The sequence below is a fragment of the Lonchura striata genome, chromosome 2, assembly GCF_046129695.1.
Source record: "Lonchura striata isolate bLonStr1 chromosome 2, bLonStr1.mat, whole genome shotgun sequence".
NCBI classification, from domain to species: domain Eukaryota; kingdom Metazoa; phylum Chordata; class Aves; order Passeriformes; family Estrildidae; genus Lonchura; species Lonchura striata.
In genome coordinates this window covers 501,278-515,542 of record NC_134604.1, presented here as the reverse complement: position 1 = coordinate 515,542, position 14,265 = coordinate 501,278, and the positions used below count along the sequence as shown (strand labels likewise).

Here is a 14,265-nt window from a genome sequence, read left to right as displayed (position 1 = left end):
CCTGAAGCCTTTCATATTTATCCTTTGTATCACTATGGGAGAAACCCAGGAAAATTAACTGAAATATTTACCAAAGAAAATTGACTTCTCTGGAATTGTTTCTTTTGGTGATCTACAGCCATAAAGATATTTTTAAAAATTCAGTAAAGCAGGAAAGGGAAGCTTTAGAGAGCTCCTCTCCCTGTGTGTTCCTGTAGCATAAATGTACTTTTTATTTTCCAAAAGCAGCAAAAGGAACATCAGGTAATTGCTTTAAATGTATCCTTCTCTCAGTGTTTCCATTGGAAGAGTTTTGAGGAGGTGGATTTCAGCTGGGGAGCAAGAGCAGTTGAGCTGTACCAGCAGCTACAAAACAGATCCAGATACACCTGTATTTCTCTTAAGGAAATGTTCTTTATTCCAGCAGCAGCCATGCCAGGGTCAGGCACTTCCAGGAGTCCCTACACGTCTGAACGTGCCAAGACTGCAGAGGGTAATGACTGAGTCATCCTTAGTCATTCTTCCTTTCATTGCTCTCATCATGTGTGCCGTTGAAAGCAGCATTTCCTGGAGGCTTCTTGCTTATTCGTGTGTGGTCCAAACCCAGCACATGGAAGTCTGATCCTGGTGCTTTGTTATTTCTCCATGTTTCTAACATGGACATGTCTTCTAAAAGACAGGATGTCACTTTAAAGGCATTTACTTGAAAGTTTCACTTACATTAGAAGAAGAAAGAATAAAAATTATTGCAATAATAAAGATTTTATGGAATATAGAAATAACAGTCTAAAATGACATTTAAAATTACACACTGCTAAACAATTCCTGCAGAAGGAGTTTTATGGCATATTGCTTGACAATTTCTCACATGTATGGAAAATACTGCATTTATTCAATTAATACATCCAAACCTGTGTTCAATTTAAAGAAAAAAAAAGTAATTTTGTTTTCAATGCAGAGCACAGTTTATATAAAGTAATATATGGCCTTTTTTAGTATGGGAACATATATAATGTGTTTAATACATACATTTTTTTATGCAGACAAAGAACAAGGGTCTATCCTTTGCAGTGAGCCCTGAAATGCTATATTTAATGCAAAGGAAAATTTGGATCACTCTTTGCATTTACTGTGCAGGCTGTATTCTGAGAAGGGCTTCAAGATATTTTCAGCAGCTTTGGTCTTTTAAACCTGGATTAAGCTGACTACCTATATGATACCTCACAGGACAAGGACAGTTCGAAGCCTCACGCAAATTATTTGATAAAATAGAATCAGTTTGGTTTGGTCAAGTAGCAGCAACTCACTTAAACTCATAGTTTTTCAACTGCTGCAAGTTCTACACCATGAAATACTCTCAAAACTCTAATGACATTGATTTGTCAAGGTCAGTGTTGCATAACAAACTTTTCTGAGCATTGCTTGTTAAGTCTTTTCCTTGGCTTTTGACTAAACTATGAGAAGTTAATTTTGCTGCACGAGAACATCCAGCTCTTTGATTATCCATGAAATGGATAATCATCGCTTGTTTTTTTCATATCCAACAACATTTCATGCCTTGAACACATGTTGCAGTTCATTTTTCTGTGGCTGTTCATTGGTGTGGACAGAGGCTCATTTCCTAACTTCTTTTCTTCACTGCTGAACCTGAATGTGATTTACTATGGCACCATTTACTCTCAGCTTAAAAGCAGGTTTTCACAAAACAAACTTTTCCCACTATCCAAAATACACATTCCTCACATTTGAAGCCCAAATGATCTGCTAAGATCAAAATACCTCAAGCTGAGCCTGATTAGGCACTTCTGTGGAAATTACCTACTTTGAGACTTGCTATTAGTGCAGAAAGTAAAGAAGAGAACAACTTTTTTTTTCCCCTAGGTGGGGAGAAGAAACATCCAATTTTTTTGGATAATACTTGTACACAAGGAAACCACATTGCTCCAGAAGACAGTTTGCAGACCTAACAAATAATATTAATATCTTTCTATTATTTGGAAGCTGTTTTTCTCTTGGTAAGAAATTATTGATTTTTCAAATGCAACCTGAAAATAGAAATTGGTGTTTTCTAGGAAAATATTTTGAATCTGAATTCCAAAGATAACTGATGAGCTTGAACAATGGCAAAGTCTTTGCAAACCAGGCATATGTAGTGAGAACATTTGAAAAATTAGTGACTGGTCTGACATTTCTGTGGAGTATCTGGCCACTGTCAGTAGGAGTTAATACTGGTTGTTTTGGGTTTTTTCCTTCATTTGCAGCAATATTAATACTACAGAATATTTTACTGTGTATGTTAATATACATGTAATAAATACTTTAGTATTTAATAGTATTAGCCCCCTCAATTGCAATCAAAGTTTTATAGTGTTATTTACTGTGAAGGCCATTTTTAAAATGGGTAGATGCATAAGAAAGTTTGGGAGATAAGTGAATGTGGGTTATAGAACAGGTTCTATCTTTAGGTGTGTATACCTGTGTGTTATATGCTACTTTACTTGTTACTGCCTTGAGAGGAAAGAATTAGTGCATTAAAATTCTTTTATATGTTTTTTTTATTGCCAGGAATTTTTTATAGATTCTTCCATCTCATATTTTTTTGTCTCATTTGGTACAGTTTGTGATCAGGAAAAGGGCATGATATATTGGTTTTGTGATCCAGATTGTAAGTGGATATGAGAAAAAATGAACAGGCTTTATAAACTAATTTTTTTTTCCCGATTACTAATAAATACAGCTCTACTTAGAGCAGCCTTTTAGTCCTCTGCTTAATTGCTCACTTTAGAGGAAAAATTCAACTACTTTGTCACAGTCAGCACACTACTTTCAAGTAACAGAGTTCAGTTTGGGGACTCCTGACATTCTGTATATCAAAAGTCTCTTGCTGTCTCCGAGTTAAACTCTGCAATCTCTTCTCTTGCTTGTTCTTGCATTTACTGATTTATATCCACATATTTTTGCTTCTATTGCCATCAAGTCTGTCCAATTACTTATTTATTTTACCTGTATTATGAAGAATTTTAATTGCCCATGATTTAAAAGTCAGCTTGAAGATCCGTATTACTGTGGTGTTGTGTTAGTGCCTGCTTTTCTGCTTACCACTGGAGTAATTTTAAATTTTTGGAGCGTGTTCCTTACTCACTTTGTCACACTGTTTCTGTTGCAGTCTTGGATCCTATTACACTTAGAATTGAACCACCAAGGTCACCCATAGGTAATAATATTTCCTTGGCAAGCTGTTGTGTTTGCTTTATTTACATCACAGCAAGCATCACTGAAGTTAGTCACATTATGCCTCAGGATTGTTTCATTTAACCTCATTTTTATTGTTTCATTTAACCTCATTTTTATTGATTCATTTAACCTCATTTTTATTATTTCGTTTACCCTCATTTTTATTCTAGGTAATTATCTTGCTTGGCATTCAAAACAGTTGGGTGTATTGCTCTCTTCATAGCTGGAATGTCTCCTTTATGAAAAAAGGAATTATGCTGGCAGCTCTGAATCACCTTTCTCATAACTATGCTTATTTGCGCTTGTTCCAGTTTTTATTTTAAAAACACGAACAAAAGCTGAGCTTCAAAAATGACTAAAATTCCACTTTCTTGCTTAGATTGTTGTAAACACATGGAGAGTATTACCTGATTCGCCTACTTCTTCTCAGTTGCAGGTCTGAGGTTTCTGTGCTTGTGTGTTCAGCTGCTATCAGATGCTAATTGCTGTGCAATTTAATTAACTCATTGCCCACATTTTCTCTTCCAGCTCCAAAGGTGACTCAACGTGTTCCTTCTAAGCCTAAAACTTCACCCAAACCTCACATCCCACAAGCCAAAGATGGTAAACTACTTTGTGATTGTTTCTAGTTTGGTTTATTTTGGATTGAAATGTATTTATGAGCAGCTGTTTAGTTACCTGAGCCAGTTAAAACAGAATGGAGTTCTGTTCTGTTCAGCAATTTAATTGCAGTTTTCATGAGTAGTGACATTTGCTGGGTATTATTCACTGAGCAAAAGAATAAACCTCTGCCACTTCAAGAAATAGGATGAGAATAGTGTTATTACACTCAGATTAATCTTGCTAACTAAAGCAAATACGAAGCAATTAAAGTGTGTACTGAGGCTGCTTGGGAGGTAAAATTCTTTCCAACATTGCTTTGCATTGTTAAAATAAATCTGTTTCCCTTCTAAGCCACAATCAATTAATTTCATGTCATTATTATTTTCTGCATGAAGGAGTAGATTTTGCCCAGTTATACATACATATGTAGTATTTGCTTATAAACATTTATTGGCATTAATGATTCTTTATATTGTATTCCAAAATACTGGATTTTTATGTCATTAAATGTGTTAAATTCAGTAGTAGGCAGAAAAAGTTACTTTCTGTCCCATGCTCTCCTGCTGGAAATAGCAACAGAAAATGTCAAGGGTCTCAAATATCAACATCCATTATCCTTTGGTAAATGTGAAAAATTTAAGGATAAACATTTTATTGAAGACATTTAAATTGTAGACACAGACCAATATTTTTGAAATCTGATGTTATTTATGTGATTTCTTCATGTAACAAACAGGCAAAATCCTTGTCTTCTCATAAATTTTTAACTATGGCATCTGATTATAAAACATTGTTTCCAAGTTACACCTTAAGATGCCACTTCTCATATGCCATTTTTTACCTTTGTGACCATTTTTCATTTTTAGTGTAGTCTGTCCTTCTCAGAAGTGGTTTATGGTTTTGTCACTCAGATTTTATGAGCTTGTATTGATCTGTGTTTAAAACAAACTAACAAACAAAAACAAAAGCCCCAACAACTTACTGTTTCTTCAAGAATCTGTAATACACAGAACGTTTTCTACAGCATCATCCACTTATCTTGTAATTGTCTTAAAATATACAAAGACGTTTCTTCTTTAAAATTGTAATCCATACAGAAGAATTGACAGAGAATTGACATCAATTTCACATCTTTATGACTCTAAACCAATGGACTCTAGATCCATCCCAGTTTAGAGCTGAATTATATGACTGGCAATGCTATACACCATGTCATGCTCTTTGATAAGTGTTCAGTACACAACCAATTGCTGCCTGATTCTAGCTGTGTACATAGAGTGCAATTGAAACACATCACCAAGGGAAGAGATTCGTGTCCCTAAACATCCATTTTCTGAATAACAGAATGAAAATATTTGGCTATTTTGTGGAAGTCTATGGGAGAACTAAGCTCACACTATGCTGGAGCTTACTCTGCTTTCTCAGATATTTATTTTAATACAACTGTTTCTGTATGAGGTAGAATACAAAGTACATGATTCAGAAAGTAGTGCTGATTGTAACTTTTCAATTTTCAAAGCATCTTTTCTGTTTTGTTTCTGATACAGTCCTGGAATCTATAACACTTAGAACTGATCAACTAAAACCAACGCTAGGTAACAGTTTTACCTACAGGGTAAATCACCTGGGGACCATCACATTTAGCTTTTTCCTCACTGGCCATCACAAGCACTGCTTCATTGCACTCCACTCTTGTAATTTTTTTACTATTAAAGTTCATCCTGTAAGGGGGGGTTTGGTGATTTTTCACTAACAATTCATAATCGTCTTTGTCTTTTTTTCTCACACAAATGTGTTCTGCAAAGGGGATGGAAGCACCACAACCTACCTTTGACTGCTTGTCTCTATGCTCCATTCCTATCATGTGCTGCTTCACCTTTTATACTGTGCAACCATACTGGCCTTGTTTTATATTGTCCTGTTACAGAGGTTTTCCATCAGCACTGGGGTTTGTTATGTACCAAGCCTCCATATTTCTCCATTACTCAAGTTTTTTGTGATTCCAAAGGGTCCCAAAGGCATGTGTTCTTCTTTAATGTTATACTTTCTGTCAGTATCAATTCCCAAAAAATAAAAAAATTCTAATATTTGCTGGTTTGGCTTTTTTTTTTTTTAGTTCCTAGAGGACCACAGTATTTTCCTTCCAAACCTAGAACATCACCAAGCCCAGAGGTGCCACGGACAAGACCCGGTATGTTCATTGCTCCTTTACCTTTTCATGCTGACACATGTGTCTTATGGATTCTGCTGTAACCAGTGGAGCTTCAGATCTGTATGTATTCCTTGGGCATGTATTTTGGAACATTCCTTGAGGGATAAAATCCAGTGACATGTAGAATTTATAAGCAACCTGGTAAACTGAAAATATCTTCAATTCTTTATTACATTTTAAGTCACTGCAGCAATGGATGTTTTCTGTACAATTCTCAGTGAAAGTAAGTCTTTTCTGTGTAACTGGCTTGTGTTCTGGCAAAGTGAAGGTGAGGATGAGGGGTGTCATTGCAAAGAGGAAGGATTTTCCTCTGTATTTCTTAAATTGTGTGCCTGCTCTTTTTCAGGATTCATACTTGTTGGTTCACTTTTCCAGAGCTCTTGTGTTGTTCAGAGATTTAAGACTGTGTAATACTTCCTATAATTGTATCTGCATGGGTTGTTATGCCCATATACAACCTTGGGGGAATTAAGGAGGGAGAAAGTAAATTATGCAACTCACATTTGTGTGATGTGAGGTACCGCAGTGGGTTGTCCCTGGCCAGAAGCTAAGCACACACTGACCTCTCACTCATTCCACCCCACAGTGCTCTGGGGAGAGAATCAGAAGGGGGAAAAAAAAAAAGGAAAAGAGGGGAAAAAAATCATAGTTCAAGGTAAAGACAGTTTAATAAGGAAGGATAAAAGGAGGTGGAAGAAAGGAAGTGGTACAAAGCAGCTGCCCACCCCATCCCAGAGGCAGACCAGTGCACCACCAGGAGCAGTGGGTGCTTTGGAACGTTGTGTTGCTAAGCATGACTTTATGTGAGTGGAATATCCCTTTGGCCAGGGTGGTTCTGCTGTCCTGACTGTGTCCATCCTGCCCACCCCTAGCCCAGCCCTCTTGCCTGGGGGCTGAGTGAAAAACAAAGAATTCTTGGATGCTGTGACAAGGCGTATTCAGCAACGACTAAAACATTGGTATTTTATCAACACTTCCTTGCTCATGAATCCAAAGCAGACTACCACAGGGCCTGCTATCAAGAAAATAACCTCCATTTAGCCAGGACCAGTGTGGGTATCCAAGACACAGGGAGTATGGGATGGTGTTGAAGAGATGGGCAGAGACACAGGAGTCAGGTTCCTTTTCTCCCCAGTATGTCTGCACCTATGGCTTGAAAAAAAACCTTGAAATAAGTCAGGAAAGCACACAAAGCTGAAGGTACAAAAAACCATCCACAGTCTCTCTGTGGCAGTTAGAAAAACTTCAGGTTTATATTTGGGATCTGTTTTGTATTAGAGCTGTTACCTTAAACTGGAGGAAGTTCTAAGGAACATAATACTTCAATGTTGAGTTTCAGGGAGAAGTGAACATCTGTCATCAGCCCTAGTAGGGATGGATGATTATTGTGCAGACAGTGATTGTTCTTGGTAATATTTTGGTTTTGTTGTTTTATTATGCTAAGGCAGCTCTGGAAACAATTAGGTTTAGAACTGAGAAACTAAAGGCAACAATAGGTAATGATGCTTTCTTGTTTGAATGGTCACACTGTCATTCTTCTTCAGCACAAATTGTCAAAAGCAGACCTGAAAAAATTTTCATCTTTCTTTGCATGTTCCTTAATAGTTTAACAGTCAAGGTCCTCAGTCCCTTCTTATTTTTATGAAATAATTGAGGAGAATCCTTGTTTCTTTCAAGTTGTTATGCACATTAAATAGGAAAATTTCCTTCAACATTGAATGGTAAGAAGCAGAGAGCAGATCAGAACAGGATCCTAATCATGTTCTCAGTCATCCTGTGGAGGTACACCATTGCAGGTGCAGGGCACCATGGCTGGGCAGAGCTGCATCCTGAAAGCTTTCTTTCTCTGCTTCCCTTCCCCTCCAACTTTGTGGAATTCAGTCCTTCAGAGAGGACGGAAAAATAATTCTGTTCCACTCAAACCTCAATTTTACTGTTGGAATACAATCACTTCATTAATCCTGGGTCATATGATTGCTTGAGGCAGATCCATTTAACTAAGGCATTTTTGTCACTTGAATCTGATATTGTGAATCATTCCAGGACAACACCCATTACAGACCAGTGTATTTGTATTTGAAGCTATTTATTACTTTAGTAATGCTCAACCCAGTTTTCTTTCTTTCAGCTTCTAAAGACACGTATCACAGGCCTTCCAAACCTAAAACATCACCCAGTCCACGTGTTCCTCCAACTAGAGCAAGTAAGCTTATCAATATTTGTCCTTTAGTGCAGGAAAGTTTCATCACTTTGAAGTTTTCAAAACTGAGGAGCTCTCTGAAGACACAGAGATACTTATTGTACAGGCTGTGCTTTGCTCTCATAATCAAATTTTGCTATGCAGCTGTCATGGAATAAGATACTCAGCTGGGTATCATACAGGTCAATGACACACAAAGGACAGGTGTGGGTTAACGCCCTTGCTCACAGGAAAATCTGCATCTTGATTTCCTTAGAGGGTGACAGAATATTTGTGACTTGCTTCTTTAAGAGTGTAAAATTACAGTACTTTGCTGTTCCCAAAAATTTTGGATATAGCTCTGTCAATTTGAAAATTAGAGGTAAATTTCCATGTTTCTTCTGCTTTGACAGCTTTGCTGTGGATTTTTGTTTTTTTTTAATGCAGAGTTGATTTGAATGAGCAGCAGGTTTTTGGAATATGAAACACTTGTGAAGCACAACTAGGAAGTATTAGAACTACAGCAGTTTACTCTGTAGAAAGCTGTGTTTGTTATTGATGTTAGGAGTGGAGAGTTGATCTGACACTGCGCTGTAAAAGTCACTTTGCTTTTGGTCTCTGCACCGGCATTGTATTGATTGCACGAACAGGAGATCTCCTTGGGATTATTTTAAAATGACAGAAATAATCCCTAAAAAGTTTCTTAGCAGAAAACTAATCCTCTGATTCATCAGAAAAATCGAAAGACATATTTTGAATCATCCTCCTCTACAATGTGTTCAAAACTTTGCACATCTTCACAGGTCCAAGAATCATCATCCTCAATAACAAATTCAAACTTTGCTCATTTCCACAGGTCCCAAAGAAAGTCGACGAGTCCCTTCCAAGCCCAGGGCATCACCAAGTCCGGACGTACCACACACAAAGCCTGGTACCTACATTGTTGTTTTGTTGTGCCTGAATGCCCAGGGGTCCTTTTGGGTTCTCTTTCCTCAGCGAATGCAGTGTTGATTAACTTTTCTTCATATTACAAATACATTCTCTGATGATCATTAAATGGGCTTTTCAAGGAAAACAGAGCTGATTTCTATTTTTAATGTCTGAGTTTTAGTAGTTGCCTCTGCTTTTCCGCCACACGTCTATCAATTTTTTATTTTTTTTTTTTTTTACATCAGGGTAGACAGCACACAACAAACATTATGAGAAGTTGGAAGAAATTTCATTTCTTTTGTGCCTGTCAAAAGATGCTTAGAGAAAAACCTATTTGAGAGCCTTTATATATGACTCCAAATACTCTCACTGAAGTCGCTCATAGGTTTGTGTGACCTGGTAAAGGAAGGTCACCCTTAAAAATAAACTTAATAGGAATTTACATGGTAATGAACTGCCAGACTCTGACTTCTAACAGTTCTGAGAGTATCCATTGAACATTATTTTGAGTGAGTGTATATTCACTAATTTTACAAAGAAACAGAAACAAAAAAAGAATGTTTTCCAAATTGAAAACAAAACAGTCATTTTAAAGGAAGTATTTTTACTACTAACTTATCCTCACCGCTAACTCTGGGTATCTTATTTTTTTTATGGAGTTTGGCATTTAGTACATTTACAGTTGAACACCAAAAGACAGCAGCAGGTAAATTTGTTACCTTGAACTGGTCATTATTATTTTTTCAGTACTCCTTGGGCCAATGCTTATATACCATTAGTCTGTTTTTCACATAATCTGTTTGTGGCTTTGAATTGTTTTCTTTTCTACTACCTGAACTATGTTCTATTCTGTTCCAGGTATTGAAAGATTCCTAGCTGGTTTCTTGTCTTCACATAAAATCTTTTTCCCTGTCACACACGTTGGAATTCCTTTGACACTTGTAGGAGACTAGCACTCCATGGGTATTGCAGTTAGGAGTTCTGAAATGCAGATGGAAATATATTCCCTGTACTTGTCTGTGCTCTTTCAGGCTTTGTTGCTTGACTCTAGATTTTTCTTACCTGATTAATTTTCCACGCATATTTTCATTGAGGATTTTGCTTTCTCTTGAGTTCCTGTGTGTATGTGACACTCAGTTTTTCAGGCTGTCATGCAGGGATTGTTTTTTCTTTGCAAGCATGTGACATGCAGTGCCTGTGCAACACACCTAATTTTGTCAAAGTATAAAGCCTTAAAACAGATCTTTTCTTTCAGCTCTTAAAGAACCACAACATATTCCTTTTAAACCTAGAGCAACTCCCATGCCGGATGCTCCATACAGGAAGCCTGGTAAATTATCTGGTCTTTTTGAAGCTTCAGTGGATAACTGAGCAATTGCTTTTGGGGTGGCAGTGGGGGGAATAATCATCAGTGCATCCACTGTTACCTGGTTATTATTCTAAGTTAAGAAACCTCTGCAGATATGCAATTAAATCTGACAGAAACTTCAACAGTTCAAGAGTTTTTGTATTTTATGCGTATATTAACAGAAGAAAAAGTATCTACCTATATTTTATAATCAAGGATAAAAAGTTATTTGCAGCTTCTATCTGAGCAACACATTTTAATAGTTTGCATCATGTTTTTGAAGCTCTTATGAGAGAAACCTCCTAACGGTGTTGCATTGCTTTTTCTTTTTACATGTATTTTCACCCAGATTAGAATGAGGATTCCCTTCAATTACATTTTGCTTAGGTGACTCCCCATCATAAATTAAACAGATCTATATAATATAATCAGTGATTTCACTGAAGGTTTGTTACTGTTGTTTCCTAATCATAAATTTCTGAGGGTAAATACCCATTGCTGTTTTAAAACATCTCTTTCCTGTTATATACAGTATAGTACTGAAAGGTTTTTGGAGAAAAGGAGGAAAGGGAGATGCCTTTCACTATTCAGATAATTTATTGACTTTTTTTCTCAACAGAGATTTTTCCAAGCTTTGATGAAGAAGATACTACTGTGATTCCTCATATTCCTGAAAGAACAAAAGCAACATTTGGTAACTGTTATTTCATAAATAATTATTCTATTTTCCACCTTTTTTAGAGAATATCATCTTAGAGAGAGCTCATTATATTTTATTAAAACCTAATAATGAAATTTTGCTCTACTTGCAGATACTTACTTGATCTTTGCTCTTGATAAGGGTGACAATGCATAAGTTCATTTACTTTCAAAGGTTCTTTTCTTTCTCTTCTAGCCTTTCCAGTCAGGATGATGCAATTCCTCCAGATGTTATCTATTTTTCAGTAAAAGGGGACTTTATTTAAAGAGCAGATAGTGATGTTTCACAGAATCACAGTCTATTCTGAGTTGGAAGGGACCCACAAGGATCATCGAGTTCCACTCTGAAGTAAACTGGCCCATCACAACCCTTGCATTTTCACCATGCTTTAACAACTGAGTTAATCTCCTATTCTTCATGTAAATTGTGGATAATTTCATTCTAAAGTACTCTTCTTCTTCACTCCTCATGGTTTAATTTTACAGAAAAAAAAATATATATATCAACAACGGCATAAAGTCTCCAGACCAGCTATGTGACCGTCTAAATCCCACTCTGCTTCTTTACCCATCTCTGCTTTCTTCTAGTTATGTGTTGGGAAAACTTGCTCAAATAGATGAAACCTTAGCTGGGTGTTCTTCCTTCTTAACTCAATTGTCAGATGTGGACCAAGTAAGGGTCACTGCAGTAAGCAGGAGCATTGCTTGAGCAGTTGTGGTTCAACAGTTATCTGTCCCCAGCTTCAGAGACAGACCTTGACTGTGATTTTCTGAGAATGAAATATTTAATATTTAATATTTAATGAAATATTAATAGGCATTTTATAATATTCAAACTATATTTATTTTCTTTTGGAAGATGAGGAAATTAAAACTGCTTTTAAACATGTTTCTACTGCAATATATATTCCCTGTATGCAGTGATACTTAGGTTAGTATTCATTCAGTACTTGTTCATCTAGCTTTATGAAGTAGGTGCCCTGTTGTAAACACCTGAGCTACCTAAGCCATAGTCACATGCAGAAAATGATTCTTCAGAGCAAGGGGGATGAAAACTGCACAGGCTAAGGCAGATCATCTTGGACCTCTCACATTGGTGGAGACCACAGACTAAAAAGTGCTAAAATAACCTTTTCCAGTAAATGATTCCTACATTTACTTACAAGATTTTTTTAATCTGAATAGTGTGAAGATAACAATGCTAAATCATTTCCACATAAGAACAAAATAATTTAATTTAGAAATCAACTTTGACAGTAATTTTCTACTGAAAAAGGAATCCTGTCCTCATATACTTATGTGTGGCAGATGAAGAAGACTCAGGCTGCCACTGTCTATTTTTGTCCTGTCACAGTATGAAGATGGTAATGATTCTATCCCAGACTGCTTGATGCAAAGCTACAAATTTGTGTATTTATTTTAGAAGTCTTCTTGTATAAGTGACCATTTAACTTGTTTTCCTTTCTTTGCAGGAATTCCAGCTTTCAGTTTATTCTTACATAATCTGCCTTATTCTAGATCAGATCATACCTATGTTCCCTGTGTGCTGTGAAAAGCAGTGCATTTTTTCAATTATTGTTTTGGATACTTTTTGTTTTTATTCCAGCTCCAACTGAAAAACAGTTCATTCATACCAAACAAAAAACAACTGAAAGACCAAGAGTGCCATACACCAGACTTGGTAATGGAGTCATTCTTTTAATTTTTTGTTTAATCATTCTTTCCCCAAGTTTCAAGTTTTGTGCTTCTTAATGGGATTACTCATAGCCAGTTTTGTGGTGAAACAATGCATTAAATTTCATATGATTAATCCAAAATAAGCCAAAACTTCACTACAAATAATAGTAAATATTTATAACATATACAGTGGTATTCCTCTGTCTATTGCACATAGCAAATGATGACTGAAACGTATTAATGAGGGTATTGACAAATTCCAGTGGCTAGGCAGACTGAGTTCTCTGTGATTACTGGTAATCTTGGGTGCTCTTCTGTGAGCATTTCTTTTTATATTTTCTTGAAATGCAGCAGACTTTCTTTACAATTTGCTTGTGCAGTTAGTAACAGACATTGCTGTAGTGAAATGAAAGTAGCTTAAAAATAGTTATGGAGGGCTGTGTGATTTCCCATTTTTGGTATAAATGCATAGCAGAAGTTAATAGAGAGATAATAATACGTGTCAGCAGTTGATTATCAAGATATTCTGCTGCTCCTTAGTTTGGGACATTTTGCAGGTTTTAGCAAATGCTAATTGTTTGGATTAATATTCTAAGATTTTTCACATTTTCTTCTTAACAGCAATATATCCGACAACTCCACAACCAATTGTCACAAAATCTTCTACTACTGGTCCATCAAGGGCAACAATGGGTAAATAAGTTTCCTTAACATTAAGATGCAGGTATTTCTATTTTTTCAGTGGAGAAATTTCTAGAGACCATGCTCCAATGTGGCATTTATGTAACACCATTCCACTATCATTTGTTCTGCTGCCACATGCACGTATCTTAGCACAGAGGATTCTCATTTCTATTTGTCAAGTAAAGCAAAAATAGCCTACAGCTTATGTCTGGTCAGAAATCTGTATTTGTCAGATCTCCAACCAAAATCAGTGGCCTAATTTTTCTTTTAGAGCAAGAATTTTAGCCACTAACTCAACTTATCCTACAGCACACTGCTGGGACATTTCTGTGCTTTGGCTGGTCATTTTGTTCCAGGTTCCAGAAAGCCATGGAATTGTTGTTGTCTTTTTTTCAGGCATTTCCAGGCATTTCAGGCATGCATTTTCTGTGGGCTAAGTATGGCATTGGATCATGGCTCCTGAAGAATACAATAATAATCTTTTTCCTTTTCTTTCAGCTCCAAAAGAAACACTGCTCATTCCTTCCAAATCCAAAACATCTGTTGGGCCAGAAGTACCACAAACAAAACCTGGTAATTTACAGTTTGTAACTTTAGAAGTGTTGCTGTGGCACTGCCTTAGTTATATTTCTGCTCTCACTGAGTTTTGTGGTCATGCAGCATGCATAATAAGTAGATAGAATTTTATATCATTGTTCAGCTGAGAACTTGTTCATAAAT

General features: G+C 36.4%; 1 protein-coding gene across 2 annotated transcripts in view; it reads left to right on the top strand.

Annotated features, from left to right (window-relative positions):
* The window catches only part of ABI3BP (ABI family member 3 binding protein), a 113,161-nt gene that overhangs the window by 65,548 nt on the left and 33,348 nt on the right, over window positions 1-14,265 (top strand). For both annotated transcript variants that reach the window (XM_077790913.1, XM_077790914.1), the window contains 12 exons: window positions 404-472; window positions 3,146-3,193; window positions 3,742-3,816; window positions 5,364-5,411; window positions 5,933-6,007; window positions 8,157-8,231; window positions 9,064-9,138; window positions 10,393-10,467; window positions 11,105-11,179; window positions 12,791-12,865; window positions 13,483-13,554; window positions 14,044-14,118. In XM_077790913.1, coding sequence (XP_077647039.1) covers window positions 404-472; window positions 3,146-3,193; window positions 3,742-3,816; window positions 5,364-5,411; window positions 5,933-6,007; window positions 8,157-8,231; window positions 9,064-9,138; window positions 10,393-10,467; window positions 11,105-11,179; window positions 12,791-12,865; window positions 13,483-13,554; window positions 14,044-14,118 — 837 coding nt within the window. The remainder of the gene's footprint in view (window positions 1-403; window positions 473-3,145; window positions 3,194-3,741; window positions 3,817-5,363; window positions 5,412-5,932; window positions 6,008-8,156; window positions 8,232-9,063; window positions 9,139-10,392; window positions 10,468-11,104; window positions 11,180-12,790; window positions 12,866-13,482; window positions 13,555-14,043; window positions 14,119-14,265) is intronic.